The sequence below is a fragment of the Aquila chrysaetos genome, chromosome Z (genome assembly GCF_900496995.4).
Source record: "Aquila chrysaetos chrysaetos chromosome Z, bAquChr1.4, whole genome shotgun sequence".
NCBI lineage: Eukaryota > Metazoa > Chordata > Aves > Accipitriformes > Accipitridae > Aquila > Aquila chrysaetos.
The window spans coordinates 17,302,977-17,326,346 of NC_044030.1; the positions used below are offsets into that span (position 1 = coordinate 17,302,977).

Consider the following 23,370-nt stretch of genomic DNA (forward strand, 5'->3'; position numbering starts at 1 on the left):
CTTGGTAACTTGTTCAAACTCACAGTTAAAAATGAGTGCCTTATTTCTTAATGAAATGTGCCTCAGGTCCATTTTAGCTATCGGTTGGTGTCAAAAGATTGTATGGGCAAGTAGCACTTCTTTTCAGTACTTGCTTGCGTTTTCCCACATGGGAATCATTAAAACAGTGGTAGGTTGCAAAGAGTTAGAATTAGTGTGAAACACCCTATGCCATTTATTTCAAAGGCAGAATCCACATTATTTTAGAGGTTGTCAGAAACACTGCCCAGAGGAATAAAATATCTTACAAGAATAAGTTGCTGTAAGGTTCCGCAAAATGGATTGTGAAATGAACAGTGAGATAAGCTTTCAAACATTTTTTGTTTTGTTTTATTCAGATGTTCCCAGAATCTGACTTAAATTATTTTCCAGCAGTTATAATGTCTCTCTGCTTATTTGTACACCTACGTGTTTGGTGATTTTCTGGTCCCAGAAACCTCAGAACTTTTGATTCCCTTGCCACAATGTTGATGGAATCATTAGTGATACCTTTGAATACTGCTAGTGAAAGCAAAAGGACATTTTACACCTTCCTCTGTTACCACTAAGAGATCACGCTGGATCTAGCTACTGCAGTTTCAAACTGCTGTTGTTGTTTATTATAGCTCACTTATATGGCTGTACCAATTTTTCTGAGTTTTTTCTTTGGAGACCAAAAACTTATATTTCCCTAGTAGTAATAGAAAATTTTATACTTTTATTTGCTCCTATTCAAAAGTGTTTACATAGTTTCTCATTTTGAATCATTCAACGTTACTTGTTGATCCTGAAAACTTCTATGGGAGTTGATTACTTGATTGCATGAAAATCACTAGGAACAGTATTTATGGCTCTCCGGCTTGTGTTTTTGCTAATACCCCATTGACAGAAATGGTGCAAGGATCTGAGCACATACAGCAGTTAACAGATTCTAGGCTCAGTCACTGAGGCTATCTGTCACTGAAAATTTAAAAAAAAGAAAAGAGAGCATTGTAATCCACACAGCATGGGAATTGTCTTCACATTCTCAGTTGTCTTTCTTATAAAGGAGTGCACAGCATTTTATGCACTTCTTTTTATTTCTGAAAATCATATATTTATACCCTTATAGAAATTAACTATTGAACGTATTCTCAACCGTCCTATTACTATAGAATAATACTCAGTCTGTGGGAGGCTTTATTACAAAAAGTGTAAGGGATGTTGTAACTTTCAATCTTACAGAAAAAGCTTGGGTGCCTTTCAAGAACAATTACTTAAAGCTTATTTGAAAAATAAGTCCAAAGTTGAGGCAAATGGCACAGTGATTCACATCTAGGTATCCTACAGTGCAGAGTGCAACACTGCGGCTGGTGTTCAGTTCCTCAGCAGCTGGACTGCACACCGGTAATAGTACCATAGTCACACATCAGTGAAGGTTAAAAAACTACAGAAACAATAATTTTTGATCAGAACTCCACTGTACCCACATGCCTCACAAATTAGGTCTCTCGCTCTGTCTTTGGGTAGCACCAGTTCTCTCAGTCCTTGGCGTTTCATGATTAGCAGGTACTTAGTACTATATTCCCATTAAACAATTCCACAATAATTACATTTGCTAGTTCCTGTAACCAGGGTCTCGCATCTTGTTTCTCTGATAAATGAGCTACTCAGCTTTGCTTAATGATGGCACACCTTGGTGTTTCTTGGAGGAGATACAAAATCACATTTGGTTCTCCTGAATCTGTATGATGTCATGACATCTGTAGGATGACACATGGGTAGTCCACTCGTGTTCAAATACTGCAGTCCCTAAATTGGATATATATTCTTTGGGCTACAGAGAAAGACCAAGCATGTAGCTTAGGGGAAGAAGCATAAAGGTCTAAAGACTTTTTCTGTATTTCACATTATGCAGCCCTTGTGAAAAGCACAGAACCTCAGAGGGTGCACACAGAAAGTGTATCATTCTTGCATACTTCATGACATAACTTCATTGAAAGGCAGAGAGGAAACCGATAAACCATTGTTGCTTATAGCCTGACAGTTAAAACCTTGTCTTGGAAAAATGGGAGTTTGGACTTTAACCACAGAAACTTTGATTTATGGACAAACGCCCAACCACTCAACTCTTATCCAAAAGACAGGTGTAAGCACTTCAAGCAATCATTGGACATGGCATCTAACTCCAAGAGAGACTTAGCAGCTGAAGCGCCCAAGCATATATTGGCACCTCATCTCCTATTGGGATGCAGCTCACAGGGTTTTTCTCCTGACTTATTGAGGAAAATCTTCAATCAAGGTTGATGGAATTAATGGACTCCAGTGTTAGACACTTTGTGCCATGTATCGGGCCTGATTATGTAGCTTGGGACTGAAGACTTTGTGATGCATCTTGTCATTACAAATAAAAATTGTGGGTAAGTTGAAAGTGGGATCCAAGGTGTGTGAATCCTCAGACTGTTGTAGGAAACAACTATACTGCATCTCTTTGGTCTTTTAGCCTGGACAGATAATAGCACTTCAACCTAATAATGATCATCTACATCTCCTCCTCCAGATACTACAACTTCCACCTCTTTACCAATGGTATTAAGTCTTTGTTCACCTAAGTTTCTTTGTTTGTAGAGAGGGCTTTTTTAAGAGAAAACCTGGATCTGCAGCTGTAGTGCAAGTTTTGGGGCTACATGACTCAATGGCAATACCTCTCCGAGAAGGCTTAAGAGAAGAGAACATTTTGTCACACAGATCATAATACAGATAAAAGGTTAATAACCTGCGTCAAGGAAACTCACCTTACTGAAATACAACATTGTGTTGGGTACTTCCAAAGTATTACAAAAGGGTTACTGCCTTTTCCTTTAAGCTTTTTATCATTTAAGGACTGCATCCTGCATGTGAAAACCTGAAGTGCCTCAGTTTATGATGCCTAAGAGTTCTGTCCCTTTTATTTCACATGAAGGTCTTTGAACTCTTGGAAGTATACCAGCTGCACAGAAGAGACCTTCTGGGTTATAATCAAGAGGAAACGTTAAGTAAATATTTGTTGCAAATGTCACTCAGTTTGGTGTTTGGAAGCAACGCACCACCTAAAGCAGCAGTTCCCAAACTCTGATCTGGAAGACCAAGCTAAATGATTATGGAGCCCTACATCCGAGTGGGATGACTACTTCTGGGGCTGTGGAAATAGCGGTGCAGCTGTTCCTCAGTCATATAACCTGGAAAGTGAGATTGATCCCTCAGTACACAACAGATTTTGCATGAGAACCTGCTACTTGCACAGTGATTCACAAAGAAAGCCTTAGAACAAATCATATCAAACATAGATCATGCAGTGAAACATCATCAGACCACAAAACACAGTAATCAGTGAGTGAAACGAGGGCACCACTTACTAAGTCATGCCATACATTGAAAACGCTAACAACTACTAAACAGCATGCATACTGCTGAAGCAAAAAATTAAACTGCACTGAAGAGCTGCAAGGCATTAAACCACAAGGCACAAAAAGGACTCTTGGAAGAAATCAGTCTGATCCACTTTTGGTGGGAGGTTAGTACACTATGCATGTGTTATAAATAAAATATAAAATATTGACATTTCTCTCTGTGAGAAAAACACTTTAAAATAAGATTCTGTTTCTTTGTATTTGTAGTTTTTATATGAGAAAGCTAAAGTGCTGTCTAGTCTTCTCTGCACTGACAATATTTACTGTGTAGCTTTCTGTTTGGAGCCCTTCTCTTCTTTGAGGTTTCCTGTTTCAGAGCTGAAGAGCTCTTAATGCATTTTAGTTCCCAAGGGTTCCTAGAGTTATTAGTTTTGTTACCAAGCTGGGTTTGTCTGCTTTAACGTCATATAGATTTTTGCAGTTGGAACATGTAACTCAAACCTCTTTTTTTTTTTTTTTTTAAAAATGCTTAACTCCTCCATGCAATTGTATTTTAGCACTAGATTGAGAGCAGGGACACTGGGACTCCTTTACTTCTTCCTAAATCTTACTAATGAATGTTTGTCATCTAATAAGAAAAGGTATGAGTGAACTGAGATGAATAAGTAATACTTCCTCACTATCTATAAGCTGCATCCTTACAAAAAATTTTACAGAATCTAACTATTGGTGGGCATTTAGAGCAAGCATGTATGTGATGATTACATGGAGGTAAAGCTGGAGAACCATTCAAAAAGATTTCTGAGATTGCTCCTGAAGTTCAAAGAGGGACAATGTTTTTCTCCCCAAAGTTTAATTCTTCTCAATGTGCATACAACAGATTAAATCTCACCTGATACTGGGACTCTGTGTCTACTAACAAATACCCAAGGATTGCCCTCGGGCACAGGGGCCAACCTGGAAAGAACAGTTTACATCCACATTATTTACCTTTTAACCTCCAGAACAGGCTGGTCACGTCTGAAATGCCCACCAGAAATGGTACCTTCCAACTCCGCAATTGTGCACAGGCCAAAATCTGTGCCAGCAACTGTTCTACCAACTAACTGTACAGATGACTGAGCTGCAGTGCCCCAGAAAGGCATTACTGAGTCTAGTGACACAGATGTAGTACAACCAGCTTAATGTTAAGCTTTTAACATAGTTATTTTGGTCTCTCTCTAGTCAATAATGTAATTCATTCAAACTTTCTTAACCACCTATTTTAGGATGAAAAAACCTCTAAACAAGTTTTTGACTCTCTAGATATTTTGGCATTAAGTCAAAAGTTTTCTGACTAAAATACAGTGAGATGCACCTGGCATCACGTGGCATTATGGCTATCAAAGCAAGTGCAAAGCAGGGACAAGAAAATATGTAGAATTTTATGATGTTTAGCCTTGGGAGCATACGATGCTAGCAAAGCTGAAGCGTGGTCTCTGCAAATAAGAACAAACACATTAAACATGCTTTCTTGTCAAGTGTTTTTCTTCTCTTGATGATCCAATACAAAACAAGACTGAAAACACTTCTTGTTTTTTAATGCACATGGCATTTTATACAAGCTTGTAATAGAGTCATAATCATCACGAAAAACCCAGACTTAAAGGCATTTTCCCCCCTTTTTTGTCTCTTCTCCACGTATGAAGATGTTGTAGTACGGTTATGACTTGAGTAAGCTTTGTCAATACCCCTGAAGAGTAATGAAGACTTCAGGACAGTCAAGAACAGTGTAAACCAGAAGCAGAATTTGACCTGCAAAATGAGCATAAACAGTACAATGGATAAACAGAAGCTGCTTTAGAGTTGAGAAGGAGTTTGCAGAATGGATGTGTGAATTTCCCCCTCCTCCTCCGCTCCCCCCTTGAGTTTACCGTAGATCAGTAAGTTGTGGGGATAATTAACACAGACACATCTTCTGTTAACACCTTAGCAGTAGTTCTTCAAGACGTAAAAGTAAAGATGACATTTGCTCAATATGCACATAGGTGACATGACTATGTATTTTATCATTTCACTCTTGAGGTAACTTCAGTTTTGCTTAGTTCCTTCATGTTTTCCTTGTACTTTTAAAGACTAGTTCAAGCTACAAATTAGAAATTTAGAATTAATGCTAGTCTCTAAACCGTTATCTGAGTAAGAGTTCATATAAATAATGCCTTCTGGTTCAGAGTGTTTGAACTTGGCAACTGTTACTTTGAAAATAGGATAACTGAATTTTGCATAGCACTGTTATTCAGTGTCAGGATGTTGTGAAGTACCAAGTCTTTCATAAAACCAGTATAATATTTTTCCTTTCCAATACTTATCTTTATTTCTCAATCTTTAAAAATTAGTTTGTTTACTGAATTTTTTCAATTTGCCTGTTCTGTTAATTCAATTACATAAAAGCAAGTTAATTAAATTATATTACAAATATTGGTAGCTTAGTACCGTAGCATCTTTGGGTGGAACTTCTAAATAAGTCTACACTTTTTTTGGTCTTCTACAAGTCTCACAGACTTGCCCAAAAGGTCAGTCCTTACTTTCACATCCTTTTTCCTCCCACTGTAGCAAATGAAGTCACTTAAAACTATACAGTCAACACTGTTGCTCAAGGCATGCTGAATACCAAGAACATATTTCATGTTCTACTTAAGCTTCTGATGTTTTCAATTTACTGGAATTCTTCTTTTTAAAGAGGTAAGTACACACATTTTAAAGCATTTCAGGATCATCTATGATTTTAGATGCTGTAACTGTCACTTTAAAATATGAGATTTAACATGTCTTTCGCAACCTTTGTCTTTTGCAAATTCTACAAGCAACATGCTGCTAATCACTTAATTGTTCACCTGATACATTATCTACTTGACACATTTGCAGTCTAATCTGTTATTTAAGAATATGCACAAGGAAAAGTTTCTGCCACTTACTTAAAACAGTCACACCCTGATTCCAGACAGAGACCCCACGGTCCTTAAGGAGTTACCAGAGATAAACAAGCACTGACTACCTCCCTGACGCAAGAAGGTAGAAAACTACAGGGCAAAGTGGCAAAAAGGAGGGCTCTCTGTGAAGAAGGTACAGAAGCTGCATGGGGGAATTAGTAGAATTGGAACTGGCAGTCATTAAAAGGAAAGGAACAGAATAAAGGCAGCCACTCAGAGCATTCAGGAAACAGAAAGCAAAAGCTGGATCAGGTAAGTAGTCACTATATACTGGTAAACTAGGAGCCAAGAAATACGGGGAAATATGGAGAAAAATTAAGAGCAGAAAAATGCTGGAACAAACAGTAATAAATAAATATTGTTCGAGGAACAAGCTGAATCTTAAATAAATGAATAATTCAAATCTGCATGAGTAAGTTATCCAAGTTCAGAAATGCATGTGGTGAATAAAGGAAATCTAAACCATTACTGTGGGTTTTACCTTATTGGACTATTACCTTTGAAGGGATCAAGGCAAACTTTTTAATTTTTTTTCAACTTCAGAGGATAAAAATTATCTGTAGATTCAACATGCAGGACAACCTTCTACCATTAGTTGGCAAGATACAATGACCTACAGTTCTCCTTCACCTCGAGATCCTAGTGGGTTTTTATTATTTTTTTTTTTTTTTAAAAAACAAAACAAAACACAACCCCCCCAAAAGACACACACACACACAAACCAGCCTTCTTGCATCACTTCTGAAGAGCACATTTCCAGTACAGCAGTATTAAGATCAAATGAGGTGAAAGGCACCAATAGAACATTCTTTAAAGAGAGACAGACTAGTAGCTTATCTTAGGTAAACATACTGCCACACAGAAGAGCAAACTACTTATATTTGTAAGGGCAGTAAGTGGACATATTACAAAAAAGACTGGGGGGGGGGGCAGAAAAAAAAGGTAAGAAAAACTATGCAAATACCTTTGTCGTTGTGTACCCTCTAGTGGCTGTGCAAGGTTACGCTGGCCTCACAGTAACCGCGCAAGCAATTTCCTCAAGACAAGAGTGCTTACCTCTGCAGAAGTTCTCTTAAATAGACAAAGATTCATGAGATCAGGGTTCTGAGCAGGCAAAAGTATGGATTATTTGAAGTGTTTAAGTTTACAACCAATTCTGCCTTGTTAGCTTAATCCAGCGAAGCCAGGTTTTCCACTTAAGAAGTGGTAAAATATATCAAGCCATTCACATAGCAAACATTCAGGGCATGTGCCTGTGTTACTGTGCCATATAGGCAGGCTGCATGCAAACTGCAGCAACACCATTAAGTTAAGCTGAGTATTAGTTCTCCAGAAGTTCTCTAAGGGTAGAAACAATCTGATACACATGTGGCACAGACCATGTAAGAGCCACTTACACATGAAACAGCAACGAACGGCTTAAGACTGTCGTACAAGTGTGCTTTAAACTAGAACAGGCTGTTTTGCCTCTATGTGCTGAAGAAGTGGATTACGTCAAGGACCAAAACTGTCATCCAGCGCAAAAACAGTCTGCAACTGAACAACTAACATTTAATTTAGTTCAGCTTAAACAAATACAAAGACTGTACTACAGACATTTAAGATAAACCCACAACCCCCCTTACCCCCTCCCCTCCAATAAATAAAAGCAAAGGTCAGTATCCTCGTCAAGGTACCAAGTCCTCTCCAGGACGAAAAAAAAATAAATCCTCATTATGTTATGACTTAGCAAAAGGATATCAAGTGCATTCTATTTTGTTGATGGAACATGCAGCTGGTGAAATAGGAAAATAACAGCAGCCAGGAGAATATATAGAGGAGGCTTTTAGCGCCTCATGTCTATTTCTTCATTAACTGAAGATCCAACAGCTAGTTGCATCATTCAACTAATGATGCTAGTCATTAAACAGTGCCAGAAAAAAACCACCCTGGCAACTGCTGAAGTGTTCAGTCTTCAACAAATCACTACACAATTTGGGAAAGAGGATAGTATTTGAGGCCTATCATTATGCTGTGCCATATAAATGAGGTACTTACGCTACCATCACAATGAAGGCACAGGGTGAAGTAATTAAATTATACACCAATACTACATATTAATTATGAGAAAAAAATCAAAATACTGTCTTGAAATGACATGAGATAATAATGCATATTCAAGTTGAAGACTTCACAAAGAATAGAATGCACATAACAGATGTACAGCGTGTCAGCAGCAAACTGAATCCCAGGCTACATGTACAATAAACATCCCTTTTAATAAAAAGGAACTTTTATCTTCAGTACAGCACATAGAGCGACAGAGCTGTCCTGTCAGTCCTCCAGACAACCATGAAATAACTTCCCTTCAGATACAGCAACTGAGAACTCAGCAACAAGAGAGCTCACTCTACTCTACAGATGGCAGGTGCAGATTTTTTTCTGTACTTCAGAAAAAAGCTACATGATCAGATAGACTTGGCAGCTCTTCTTTTATGCTGTTCACCTGCATAATTTTTGTAAATGTACAATCATAAGCAGAAATGCAAAAATCCTTCTTCCTGTGTGGTTACAAGTTGAGTTCAAGAAGTTAGTCCCTTTTCCATTCTTGAAAACAACTGTATTGCTTGTCATTCATCCCCATGCCTGAGTTTTGCAATAATGCAGTACAAGCTTGCCATCACTTCCAAAACACTGCAAGAAAAAAAGAAACCAAAACAACAGCTGTTAAGATTATTCATGGGCTAGCATATACATAAAGCAAAACAAAGAAAAAAGCCCCCCACCAGATAACTGGGTCATGTAATACTTTTATGGATAACAAAGCTCTCCATCATAACGGGAGGCATGGCAAGGTACTGCATGTATAGGGATGCATTTCCAGAGATTGTACGAAGTCATGTCTCTCTAAATCATATTCATACAGATCTGTGAATATCAGCTACATTACATTTAATGCAAGATATTACCAGCATAGTTAGGGGCAGTAACAGAGGTCAAGTGTCAGAATTGTACTGACAAATTCTGGTAAGCACATTTGGAAAGGGTATTTAAGATGAAAATCACCTCATAGAGGGTCCCAACTTCTTGGTCTGGAGATGGAGCAAAAGATTGGTTTACATATATGAACTGCAAGAAAAGAAAACAGAAGATGGGAGATCTCCCATAGATCTCATAGAAGAAACACTCTGCAGCCAGAGGTGGTTAAATACGCTCTCTGTTCACCATTTATAATCTTTACAGTCCATAGCAAAATACCACAATTAGTATTTTCACTTCCATGTGGAGGGGCAATATGACTTCCAGGAGTCACCTGCGACTGGCCAACCAGACCAAGCCAAAGCAAGCATGTGGACTTCCTTCTCCTGCAAGTCAACCCATTAGTCTCCCATACAGCAGCACAATGTGAACTCACTGGTTTTGTTACTGCTCCTCTTCCAAGTATCCAAACCATTCCCGCTATTCTAAACTTGCTCAATTAGAACAGCCGTCACAGAAATTAGAATTTTGTTCTTTTTTGAAGTCATCCTTCTCACCTCCTGCTCCAAATGTATATACACATATAGTAGCTAGTCCATAATGTCAGAGGGCCTTGGGATCTGCAGTGCTAGATGGCAATGTGTAGTAGAGTATCGTGCTATTGCCAAAGAAGAGTTACAAAATTCCTAGGGCTCTGTTCCTGAAGTATAGCCTTAAGCTTAACCACAGTGGAAGACTCCATGCTCCTGTATTTTTTCCTGATATAATGAAAGAGCAGTTAATGAACTAAACTGTTGAGAATATCCATGAACAGTAAATACCTGAATTATTACTCTTCTTTGAGATATTAAGCCTTGGGAAAAAAGAAACCCTTCATGATTTCCAGGTGAAAGAGATGGCTAGCGAAACTGTTTGTGCCTGTATGCTTAAACAATAGTCTCCAGACCAAGAACAGATGGATTTCATCTATGCTTTAGCTACACCTTCGACTATTTTGATGAGTCTAGCTGTAACGTTATATCTTGACTGAAAGCTTTGAAGTGTATGGATGTTAAGAGTTTACTGCTAATCGCAAAGTTAGTACAATCATATTTCTGAATCTGTTCCAGCTCTTCCAATGCTATCAGAAGGCCATGTGGTCTTCACAGGAAGGAACATGTAAACAATACTGGTAATGTGCTGCCAAACTGTGAACTTTTCCAAGCTACCCATTTTAAAGGAGAAATCAGTCCCATGACAGTAATTAAACTGTTTGAGAAGTAAATTCTGAAGGAAACAGACACCTATATTCAGAAAGTCAACCCCAAACACTTTAGACTTTTTCCCAAATACTCCTTCCGTATATCTGACTTCTACAGTTACACTGTGAGTATGAATCTTTCACTGCAGTGCATCGCTGCACAACGTGCACACAGCTCTGCATGTCAGCATCAGACAAGAAGAAACGGAGACACTGCAAAAAGGCCAAAGGTGGGAGCTGAGCACCCAAGCATACCCATGCCGCACCGCTACAGCTCATCTCAACATTATGCTGCGGCGTGTACTTTGAAGAGTTTTGCTAGTGCCAAGTTTCCTGCTAAAAGCCGCAGTCTAGACTCAAGATAGTCTCCCTGCAAGGTGTGACAGCTTGGGCCTTGGGTGAGTGCAGCCCCCCAGCACGGCTGGCTCCTGGCCACCCCCGCCACACGCCGGGCTAGGCCAGGCCAGGCCGGGGCACCAGGTGCCTGCCCCTACCAGCTGCTCGGAGGCCATCAGCTTGAGGAACTTCTTGATGAAGTCAGCAAGGCTCTGGATGGTCCGAGTCCGCTCCACGGCCCACTTCTTGGTCTTCATGATGGGGGTGTCAGCCACGGCCCTCAGCAGGATGTCAACTGCGGGGCAGGGGCAGGCGTTAACGCCGCTGGCGGCGGACGCGCCCCCCCGCTCCCTCATTGGCCGGGCCTCCACCCGATCCCACCGCCGATTGGCCAGCGCACCTGCCCATCACCGCGCAGGCCCGCCCGCCCGCCCCGACGGTGACTTCTCGCCCCATTACTTTTCTTTTTCGTGTCGCCGGCGGGGTCCTCGGTACCCGGGGAGCCGGCCGGAGGCGGGACCGGGTCAACAGCCCCCGCTGCAGCTCCGGCTTCCGGGGCTTCCTCCCCGCCCTCGCTTCGGCCCTTGATCTGAGGCGAGGCAGGCGGCTGCTCCTCCGCTTCCGCCATTGCTGGTCCCCGAGCGGCGGAAGTGACGCCAGGCGAGGCCGCTCGGCCGGGCGGTTTGTCCCTTGCGGGACGCCGCCTTCCCGTCAGGTGACGGGGAGGGGCGCGTCACGTGCGGCAGGAGCCGTTCCGCCGCTAACGGCCGCGGGTCGCCGGCGACGTGGTGCGCGTGACCCGCTGCCGCCGGCCCGAGAGCGAGGGGGGGAAGGGCGGGGAGAAGGAGAAGGGCGCAGCGCAGCGAGTCCGGCGGCCGCCGCCGCCGCCCGCCGCCGCTCCCCACCCTTCGCCACCGCCATGATCAAAGCCATCCTCATCTTCAACAACCACGGCAAGCCGCGGCTCTCCAAGTTCTACCAGCGCTATGTACGGGTGGGCCGGGGCCGCGCGGGGCCTGGATGCCGGGGCCGGGGCTGGGGCGGGCGCGGGGGGAGGGGAAGGGTAGGAAGGGCGGCCGTCCTCCTGGGGCGGCGGGTGTCGCCGCCGTCCAGCCCGCGGGTGTCCTCGGGACCGGCGGTTGCGGGGTGAGGCTGTGGGGGTTGGTAGGCGGGGAGCCTTCGGCCCGGCCCGGCCTGGCCCGGCCCGGCCCGGCCGTCTGCCTGCTGCTCTGCGCTTGAGGCAGCGGCGTGGGCCGAGGGCGTGGGAGAATGGAGGGTGCCGGGACCTTGTGAGGGCCGTCAGTCGGGGAAACGAGATTTCGAAGAACGCCGTTGTCCCAGCTAGCGTCGTTTTCACCGGCATTCGTCCCTTTAGTAGTACTGAGGGTGAAGGAGGAGAGTCTCGTTCCGCGGCGGAGTCGGCTCTCTGAGCCTACTTGTGGAAACGCTGCTCTAAGCTCTGCCGTGCTTTCCAGCCCAACTCTCGGCGTTTCTGTGTAGTGCTGCGTGCCTCCGTGCTGGGGCAAAGGTGTTGGAAGTGGAAGGATGAGTCTTATGGGACTCGCAGGTCCAGTAGGCAGAGCCTTTTCCTTTGGAAACTTTCAGAGTACTATAAAAATACAGTTGAAGTGAAAAAGAAATGTAGTGAAATAGAAAGCTATGTTTTTTTATGCGGGGGAAGGCAAGAAGCAGAGCAGCTCTGAAAGTGCAGCACAAGCACTTGCTCTGAATGAAGAGAAAGCGCAGCCACGGAGAGTTAAGAAACAATGTGGAAACAGTTGATTTAGTTCAAGGCTAAGAGATTTTAAGGTAATGTTCTGATCATGTACTGTGTTTCCTAGCAAATTGACTCAGCTCGGCTTGGGGTGGTCTTGGGCATTAAAACACAAGAAGACAAGTGATGCTCCCCAGAATTATGTAAACAAAATAATCGTCTTCAGCAGTGCTATTACTTACTTGGATTTGTGGCCACTTACTTGTCATTCTGGCTATTATAGAAGTCATATTTAACTTTGTCGGAAGGGACGTACCTTACTTCTACATCTTAGAGCAGAAATGATGACTGTGACACTTCAGTTTGCACTGTCAGGCTTTTAATTAAAGGGTGTAACTGATACAGGTCATTGCTGTGGAAGACTGAATTTGATCCCTTCTCTTTAGAAAGGCAGTAGTGGGAAATTATAGTACAGGTTTGTGAACCTGTTTTCTTCTTTCTCATCAGTGCTGGCTTACCCAGCAGATGTCTTTTGTCTACCATTTCTAATTTAAAAATTAAAATGGAATATTCTCACCTACACATACTGATAAGCATTCCCCTTGTGTGCATCCCCACTCTGTTCTTGATAACTTCCATTGCAGAGCTACAGTAATTTACTAACAAAGTTTTTTTTTTTTTTTTTTTTTTTTCCCTTTCACCTGTCACTGTGGAGGTAACAATTAAATAGGTAGATGAAAGACTTTGGAAAGGTATACAAAACTTGCATTAATGTGAAACAGTTAATTTCCACACTCATTTTCCATTCAAATGTAATTATCTTTTTGTGTTTTCTGTTACTGTTGTGTAATCAAAGTCCTGGGAGGGAGAAGCAGAGGAAGGAGAGGAGTGAATGGCAGGAGGATACCAGATTTTTCTTGCCAACTCCATTCTGCTCTACTACTTTCATAACTGGAATTAGAACAAATCTTCAATGCTGAAAGTAGGGTAATACGTCTGTATACAGAACACCTTGAAATTTTGAAAATGGAATAGCAAATGAAATTAAGAATTTATGTGATGAGGTGATTTCCCTAAAGCTTTGTGGTGCACAGAAACAGATGCAATTGTCTTGATTATCTTTTTGTGTGTGACTTCAATAAGACAGGTTTATTTGTGGACTTTCTGAAACTTTCACATACATTAATACCAATTGAACCAGTACTGAGGCAAATCTCAGTTTTTTTTCTACAGATGGAATTATCTCCTGCTTTCTAGAGAGATTAGTTTGGTCACATCTGTGAAAGGGGTATTTGTTTGCTTCGTGGTACCAAAACTTAAAAAACACGTGTCACTTTTTTCCTTGATATATATGAGAATGGGAAGTGTTTCTACTGCATAAAATGAAGTTAATATTTTGTAATAATTCATGGCAATTAAATAGGAGGACATACATGCTGTGGTTTTATGTTTCAGAATATAGACCTGTGGCCATAATTTCAAAGTTAAAAATAAGCTTCTGAACAACTTTGTCAATAAGGGCAGATTCTGAAAACAAAGGTTTTTTTAATACTCAGTATCTCAGTTTCTTAAGGAAAAAAGAAACATTGTCTCTTTTCTGCTACCATAGAAAATATGGGGGAAGTAATGGAGATAACTGCAGTGGAGTAAGGCAGGCACAATTTAAGGAACACCAACTAAAGAAGCAGAGGAACCTGCACTTCGTTGTTCTGTGTTTTATGGAGCAATTTACTTCTGCTGGAGATTTTTGCTGATGTCTTTGTGGATTCTAGAGGTTGTTTGTAAAGTAATACATGAATTGAAGGTGATGAATGCAAACCACACCAATGCCAGGCTTTGTTTGCTTAGCAATCACGCAGGGTACTACACTGTTCTAGCCGAAATCACTTTTAAGGTACATGGTCCAGTTTTGCTTAGAGTGTTTGTTCATATAAGGGTCTAAAATGCTGGCTTACGTGCTTTGGCAGGGATGGGGGCTGTTTATACTTGATAACTTCAGGGTTCTGTGCTATAAAACAAATGCAGGATTTTAGGAATTGTATCTAAATTTTTTGACTATGGAAATACAGACTTGTTAAAAATGAGTCCACTCTTACAGAAGTGTAGCAAAAGCAAGTGTGCAGGAATGATGGAGTCGCAGTGGGAACTCAAGAAGAGTCAAGCAAATTCAAACTTGGAAGTATTCTTTCCTTCTAGCAGATTAGTAACTTAATGGCTTCGGAGAACCTGTTGCTCATGATGCCATTATGTATTATGGGTTTTTTAGCTACCCTGCCCCTTCACGCTTTTGAGAATTTTTCCCTCTTGTTCGTGGGTGAAAATAGTTTCAAAGCATGTCCGTAGCTGTTGAGGCTACGGTGGAGATACAGAAAATTCAGAATACTTGAAGACTTCCTGTTTGCTTGAAGAAACTATTTTTAGATTTTTTTTTTTAGCAGTTTCTTAAAAACAATCACTTTTTTTCACAGTTATTTCTTAGTAATGTATTCTTCTGCAACTTAACTTGTAAAAATGTCTTTTTGTGTTGAAATGACAAAAACAATATGCAGCTTGTTAATTGACAGATTTAAGGCTTCAGAAGTAGTCAGTTTGAGGGTGCTGATGTACTTTGTGTTCTATTTATTAGCTATGTGTGCTATGCATTGTTAATTAATCCATTTCAGCTTGATAGCAAAATATGTTTTCTTTCATAGAGTGAAGATACGCAGCAACAAATTATCAGAGAAACTTTCCATTTAGTATCAAAACGTGATGAAAATGTCTGTAATTTCCTAGAAGGAGGATTGTAAGTATCAAGTTTGAAATAAATGCCCAATATTTACTGGCTAGCAAATATCATTACTGCTGATTGCAATATAACTGTTTTTACAGCTGTAATGTAGATGCTATGTCACTTGAGACATTTTAATACACAAAGAATATTATCATGTTTCACCAGGTATACATATTCTTTACTAACTAAAGCATACATATATGTATCAAAATGATTTAGGCAATAAAACTAACTCGTTCTAGTGCTGTAACTGACAGAGTGCCGTATCTAATGCTATATTTGTTTCAGACACAAGTTGGGGAAGAAACAGGCAGATGATGCCTAACCAGTTTCCCTATAATCAAGCTAAAGATTTCTAGTCTTATTTGAAGAGGTATTGGCATTTGCATACCCACTGAGAAAATTAAATTATTTTGTAGCTGGTGTTCTGGCTTGAGCTCCTAAAATTTGAGTGGACAGCCTCTGATAGTAGGATTTCTCAGCCTTTTTGTCAGGGTTCAGGCTTGCTATATGAACTAGGAAGGAAAAAGTAAGTTTTAAATGCGCTAACTAATGTAATGTCAACCAAGATTTTTTATTAATACAGGTAGAGCAAGGTGGAAGAAAAGCCAGACGTGTCTTCTGTCTCTAGAAGACACACACAAAATATTCCTTCTTGAATCCTCTCCGTTGGTTTTTTAATGTGGTCTTGCTTTATTTGAAGAGAAGAAATTCTGAAATGGTGAACTGTTTTATTTTGAGATATTAGTCATCAAGAGTAAGTAGTTACCAAGCCACCTTCTAGGAAAAGGAGTCATAATTGATGGAGTAAGATCATGAGCTCCAGTCTAAACACAAAGGTTGTCATAGCCTGTTAAATACAGTAATTATGGAAATTTCTAATTACTGCAAGTTAGTATGTTAATGCCTAAATTTTCTCTATGCAGAGTCAGTTAAATGCTTAGCTGTACCGTGTCAGCTATGATGTCTTCCTTCTGATCAAGATGATTCCTGATCTTTTTATTTCATTATTTTTTAAACTAAAATTGTTCTCTTCCAACTGCTCAACTGGTGATTCTGTTGTTAGGTTCTTGGAGATGATTTCAAGCTGGAAACATGCTGGCTTGAATTCTGTAAGTGAAAGAAGCCATTTGGAGCCTTTTAGAAAAATCACAGCTGTGTAACAGAAAGAAACTAAGGCAGAGGACACAATTCTGGCTTTCCTCCTACTGCTCAATTCCAGAGTTACCATTTCAGTATATTTTTTCAGGCTTTTTTTTTTGTTTTGTTTTAAGGACAGGGATCACTTTATAGTTTGCAGTTTACCCAAAGGCCTCAACAGTTTATATATACTAACTCTGTACTAAAGTATTTGAAAGAATTGGGTAAATAAAGCACAAAAAAGGAAACTTTAATTGCCATTTCTTTCCACTTTCACATTTGTTTGTAATATTTTTGTCTCATACTTCTTAAATGTAGTTCCCGCTCTTCAGGAACAAAGGGTTCCCCCTCCCCCCACCCAAACATTAATGCAAAGCAATGTGCTTAAGCAAAAGTGACCTAAAAGATTTCTTGTTCTTTTTATTTATTGATGTATTCTCTCCCTATGATAAAGGCAGAAACTAAAGGGGTGAGTTATGATACACCAAACAGGTGATTCAATTCTACTACAGAATTAAGGGAGAATTATGATGTTCATAGCCATGTAGCTTCAGGCTACAAAATATTTTCATTTTGATTTGAGCAGGCCTCCTACTGCTCAAAGCAAATGTCAGTGATCTGAAGAACATCTCTTCTTATGATTTATGTACCTTCTTTGGGAGGGCTATAGTAGAAAAGTGGAAGTAAATACCTGTTTAGACCTCCTCTCTTGCTCAGTAACTTGATGATCAGTGAGTCCATAAAAATGTAATTGCTTCTGTGACTTTAACATTGCATCGTAAACTATTGCTTGTAGTACAGTGTTATTTCTCAAGATACCAAACATTTTGTAGCACAAGAGTGTTAGATGCTCTTGGGAATTAAGTGCAACATAAACCCGATTCAAGGCTTTTTCTGTAATCCAAATGCCAGTCTGCATTATAGTTTTCTTTTTCTGTTGATGTTCCTCTGAGAAGGGCAGGGAAGGATTCATAGGCATACACTCTGTTAATCTGTAAAGCAGATTAATCCCTGTACAGTGCCCACTAGTGTGTAATGGAAATACTTTTAATACCTATTTTTTGGTGAAACTAAATGATCTGTTTGAATTGATTTTAATAAAAAGGTGCATCTGTTGATGTAATTGTTATCCATATGGATAACAACAACTGTGCTTGTGTGGTAAATGTGACTTGGGCTGTCTTGGTACTTAGTTTTCTTCCTTTGTAATTATATCACAAAATAAAAGTTGTGATATAGTTAGATTTGGGAAAGCTCCAGCCAGCCATTAACAATAGGCCTCCTATTAACTGAAATAACTGTGAGGATTTGCCCAGCTTATCCTGAGATTCTAACTAAGCTTTCCTGTTTTCTTTCCTGGTTAGATTAATAGGTGGATCTGATAACAAACTAATTTACCGACATTATGCCACCTTGTATTTTGTCTTCTGTGTGGATTCTTCAGAAAGTGAGCTTGGCATTTTAGACCTCATACAAGTAAGTTTTTTTGCTGCTTTGTTTTTTTTAATAAGTAGAATTCTACTTCTAAGTACCTTAGAACTTCAATATTTAGCTGTATCTTTTTCTGTAATATTTGGAAGTGAAGGTGGCTTTCATACTGTGAACACACCCAAAGTGCTGAGTATTAGTTTTAGATTGCTTGCAGTTTTCTGGACTGTCTTTGAAAAAGTTGTTTCCCAAGTTGATGAGAAAGTAAGGAAACAGTTTGGAACATACTGAACAATCAGCAGCTATTCTTTTTGCTGCAGCTTTTCAAGGCCTTGTTTTGGCTGCAGGTAAAAATGGTGCAGTTCAAACATTCGCTAGGCAAGTTTAGATTATGAGAACCTTGACACATAAAGCTCTGTGTGTGTGTATATACACACACAGACACACATATATATTCACTACAAATATAAAACTGATTAACACGTCCAAAACCTCTTTGGATGAAACTTTCCTTGTTGCTTATGAGCCTTTGGTCAGATATACCTTAGAAAATGAGTGCAGATGCTGCCCTAGGCATGTGTTCTGTACTGGGGGGGGGGGTGGGTGGGGAGAGGTGAGGAGAAAGAGAGCCGGTACAGGTTCTTTCTGGATCTCAGTAAGAAAGGCTCGACAACAAAATGGCTTAATATGATAACTGTTTGATAAAACCAAGTAAGGAGAGGAATCTAGACAGTAAATCTTATACCACTTCAGATGCTGGGCATCTTGTGTTCATGCAGCATCCAATGGAGCCCAGGCGGATTTTCCCACGGTGCACTGTGCAGAGCAGATCCTGTCCATGGAGTGGAGCTCTCCCTTTTTTGGACCTTTGAGTTACTATATAATTTCCTCACAAGACGACAACTCTGTTCCTAAAGGATGTTCTCATGAGGACTTCTTGCTGTGCTTTGAAGTACAGGGAAGGCCATGCAGGTGGTGTAATCACTGGTACGGGGTGGGAGCTGCCTGCAGGCTCCTCTGTTACAGTGAGCTGGCTCAGTTTGTCCTGCAGCCAAAGAATTTGTGCAGCACAGGGCTGTGCCTGCTCAGGTTAAGTGTTATGTGGATTACTAACTCCTAAACATGCAACAGTCTCTTGGTCAGGATCAAAACATTCCACTCCTTGATCCACCCACAGTTCACATATCCCAAAGACATTGTAAGTCATAGATTACATTAATAAGATAGAAGCTTGTCAAGCCTAGTAGAGCAGACACGGCCTGTTCAAGATCACTAACTCCTCAAATACAGTGTCTTCTGCACGGCTGCCAATACAGCATGTATGATTTAAACTGTTAAATATGTTTGTATCAACTCAGCAACAAAAATAATTTCTGTATTACAAACACTTATGTCAAGAGAACTCTGGCTACACCAGTGATTTTCAACTTAAAATTTGCGCATAAACAATTTCACTGAGGATTGTTAGTGTAGTCAGATGTGACAAAAAATAGTTTTGCACCATGAAGTGATGTATGTCATTACATAAAATGGGTCTTTTATATTTTTTTATATATATATATATATATAAATGTGTATGATTCACTTACTGTTAAGTTTTTCAAAAGCTTGCACATCAAGAGAATTGATTTATTACATAAGTAAAATCTGTGGTAACCTGAGAAATGAGCCTGTATCTATGTATTATTTCACTGCAGAAAGCACTGTGAGCCTTAAAGGCTTCACAGTTCCCTGCAGACCTTTCTTGGAGCTGAATAGCTTCTCATAGTCACCTATTAGTGTTCAGAACAGCTCCTCAGTGTTTACTGCTCTTCTGGACAGTAGATACAAATTGTATTTCCAATTGGCTGTGTGGGTAGCAGGGAAGGAAACTCTTTTTCTAGATTTTTATATCATCTTTGGTCATAGAAACATTCTGCAATATGTGAACTGTGCAAGTTACTGAGTGAGGTATACAATGGCCTTACCTGTTTTTAGCAGTTTGTTGTACAGAGTTGCTTAGTTGCTTGTTGCATAGTGTGTCTTCTTACTTGGAAGTGCTAAAATATTTATGAACTGAGGAAAGAAGCATGTTAATATTTCATGTGACTTAGGGATATTTTTCAGATAAAGTGGATATTATAAGTATCGTATGTTTAATCAGATAATAAGGATAGGAGAGACTATCTAGGTCAATTGTCTGACCTGTTACATTTTGCAGGGCCACTATGCAAGTTCAACTAAGATTTTATTCGTTATGGAATATTAAAAACGTAACATCAGTAGCTTCTAGTTATTTCCAGTTACACAGTGTAACCTAAATTTTACTTTAAGGTGTTGAAGCAAATTGCTTGAGCTTACTACTACCTATATTTATTTAGCCCTCAAACTCTCTGAATCAGGGATATACTAAACTTCTCTCTAAATTGTGTTGTTTCTTGTGCTAGAAGTACTTCGATGGATTTCAGTCTCTCAGTTTTTATATTTCACATCTTTTCCATTACGCCCTGGTGTTTAATTACATGCCAGTATAATTACTTGAAGGAAGTAGAAATAGTAGAAATGCTATTTCTATTTATAGAAATACTTTACTTTTTTCTGACCCATACGATTTTGAGTATAAATACAGTCTCACCACAGTACCTGCAGCTGTTCAGTATTCTCATTTCTCTAGATCATTGTAATTCAACCGTTTGGTCATAGCAGAAAGTATACAGAGATTAATTAAACATTTTTCATTTTCAGTCTAGCTCATGAGAATGATCTGTTTAATCCTCTTAGCAATAGCAATCAGAATTAAATGTATCTTACATTGGAAAAGCACCCTCAGAAAGTTTATTATTACATCTCAACTCCAAGTGCAATTCAGGCTGGCAGTATATACACATATACATCTACTCAAGCAAATAAGCTTTGTCTGTTTTTTATTGAGAAGTGTTGAACCATTTGCATACATCTTTGTTTACTATAGTTCAGAGACAACACAGGTAACAGCCATCTGGAGTTTGTTATGAATCATACATATACTGAATTGTTTAAAAACGTAGTTACGTAGAGGGCCAGTTTATGATCTCATGAAAATAAACTGGTGAAATGAACCTAGAACTCAGTCTAGCACTTAAAAGTTTTCTGTCTTGTAAACTGTATAAATCTATAGTGGATTAGATTATATATGGCAGTCTGCAGTTCTTTTCTGCATAAAGTTTTAGTTGTAATAGATAAGATACTGCTGTGAAGGCCACTTAGATCACCATTAAGTCAGAGGTGTTTCACAGATAAGTCTTCTTGGCTCAGGCCTAATGAATACACTGTATGTGTTACAAATCGCAGACTCTGCCTCAGATTTCATCCTGTGTTCAAACTAGATGTGTTTGAACTTGTCAGGCAAATTCATACTGTTAATTTTTGTCTGTTTTGTTTTTTTTTAAATACAAACACAAGATTCTATTTATTGTTTTTTTATTAATTGGATGGGAGATAGGTCAGCATCTGTGCTATGCTTGGTAGGTTTTGTAGTCTTTGGGATTCAGTGTGAATTATGTCATGAGTTGTAGCTATTTCAGACTCTTCTCATTAGCCTGTGAAGTGTAAGGCTTATATCGCTTGGAAATAAAGTATGTAATGAAATATAAATAGCTGTAGACTGCCATGAGGAAAAATTGAGTGACATTTACAATGGTACCTAACTGTTTTACAAATCTAAAAGCCTATGTCAACTCTAACCATTTTTGAGGATTTTAGCCCATTGCTGTACTTCCAAGACATGTTGACTAAGTAAGCAGCTAAATCTGTGAGATCAGTCTTCCATGAAAAGTTGTATATAGGCTTGCAAGGTAATGTTGTTCAGTAAGACGCATATGGGAAATGCAGTGCAGTTCATGAAAGATGTTTTTCTCAGTTCCTAAAGATAAATCATCCTGACCAGAGATGCTTTTATGCTAATTAAATAAAAAAAGAAGAGGCATATGACTGGTATACCTATTTTGGCAGAAAAATCCCTAACTATTTCTCAGTTAACATGATTAGTTTATTTTAGAGTTGGGTGGAAAATAAGGGGCAGGAATTAAGAACAAAAAGAACATTTTGACCTGAAAAGCCTTATTGGTAATGCATTAAGCCTATAGGTAGGTCTGCTTGAAATATCTAACACACTTCTGTTTTGACTAATCAGCAGGACTTGTACAGTCTTTCCCTTACACTGTTACCTTGGCATTCTCTGTATAATCTATGAGTAGTTTAAAAAAAAAAATTATTGAAAGAAAACTGGGATGTCAGTGTAAGTGTGGGAAAACACAGCGGCTGCTCCAAGGATTTCCCAGTTAGAAAGGCTGTGTAAACACTATTTGATTTCATGTGCTTGCAATCATATGTGAACGATGACTTGGAGCAGAAGAGAAACCAGTCTTGTGTATGGAGAACTGGCTATATGATCGTACTATTCTGTTCTAAACTAGTTGGAGTCTCAAGTAGCATTTGAACTGTCAAAAGCAGTGGAGGAGAGGACTCTCCATGGGCAGATTAAATTAATTCTGTCTTGAGGTTTACCATTGCTGTTTAGCCTAGGAAGAAGAAGGGATATTCTTGATATGAGTAGCTCCTGTTGGTTTTACTTCATTTTTCGTACCTGTTTTTGTTAGTATTTGACATTATCTAGCATCAGATGCATTTAATTGATAGGTGTTCTGATTTTTCTGCTAGCCTTGTTATCTTCCCAATATTAATGTATGTTTTATTCCTTTGTTGTCTTGTTTGCCTAATTAAAAAATGAGCCCTTCATGGTAAAGGTGGTATTTTATGTTTGGTGTATTACTGAGTATAGGAAGCTCCTGGCTTGTGTATATCCAATAACAATTTGATTTTGATTCATATACTTTACTCTCCAGGTGTGTATCTGGCTTTATTAAAGCATATTTACTACAAAAGAAAGGTGTGGGTTCTTTCCTTTTTTTTTTTTTTTTTTCTTCTTTTTTTCTGTTTACTTGCATGGAGGTGTGCATAGTTTTTTCTTTAAATACAAAAGATAACGATTTCAAAAATGAAACACAAGGGGGAGCTAGTAATTCATTGTGCATGCATCTTTATATTCCTGCTATTTGACTCATTTATTTATGTTTCTTTTCCAAGAACATCACAAGGTGCTTTTGAACTGATGTGTGGTGTGTGTGTGTCCCGAAACAATTGGTGTGTTTTCTCTTCTGGTTATTTTGATCTACAAGTCTGCAGCATCTGAAGTAATTACTGAAGTACTTAAATTCTAGCACTGCTTGCCATAGTGTGCAATTCATTTGACTGTCAAGTAAAATTATGATGAAAATGGCTCTAATTTTATTTGAAGGCAGCTTAAAATAAGTCAAAGAATATTAGTATAAAAAATCTAGTTTACCTTGCAGACTAATGCTTTTAAAGACCAGTTATTTGTAGTAGACGTACACCTTGTCAGTGCTGGC

The 23,370-nt window shown here is 39.4% G+C and overlaps 2 protein-coding genes across 8 annotated transcripts in view; one reads left to right on the forward strand and one right to left on the reverse strand.

Annotated features, from left to right (window-relative positions):
* Positions 1 to 7,892: 7,892 nt before the first annotated feature.
* Positions 7,893 to 11,557, reverse strand: ATG12 (autophagy related 12). The gene is made up of 4 exons (XM_030003735.2): positions 11,349 to 11,557; positions 11,048 to 11,184; positions 9,401 to 9,463; positions 7,893 to 9,028 (listed from the first exon to the last, which is right to left on the reverse strand). The coding sequence occupies exons 1-4, from the start codon at positions 11,515 to 11,517 to the stop codon at positions 8,969 to 8,971; spliced, it is 429 nt and encodes a 142-aa protein (XP_029859595.1). The 5' UTR covers positions 11,518 to 11,557; the 3' UTR covers positions 7,893 to 8,968.
* A 34-nt stretch (positions 11,558 to 11,591) lies between these two features.
* AP3S1 (adaptor related protein complex 3 subunit sigma 1) overlaps positions 11,592 to 23,370 on the forward strand; it is a 42,034-nt gene continuing 30,255 nt past the window's right edge. For 2 of the 7 annotated variants that reach the window (XM_030003732.2, XM_030003733.2), the window contains exons 1-3: positions 11,604 to 11,877; positions 15,297 to 15,388; positions 17,881 to 17,992. In XM_030003732.2, coding sequence (XP_029859592.1) covers positions 11,809 to 11,877; positions 15,297 to 15,388; positions 17,881 to 17,992 — 273 coding nt within the window. In that variant the 5' untranslated portion in view covers positions 11,604 to 11,808. Of the gene's footprint in view, positions 11,878 to 15,296; positions 15,389 to 17,880; positions 17,993 to 23,370 lie in introns of all 7 variants that reach the window. The other 5 variants (XM_041120700.1, XM_041120699.1, XM_030003731.2 and 2 more) reach the window with 5 other exon arrangements.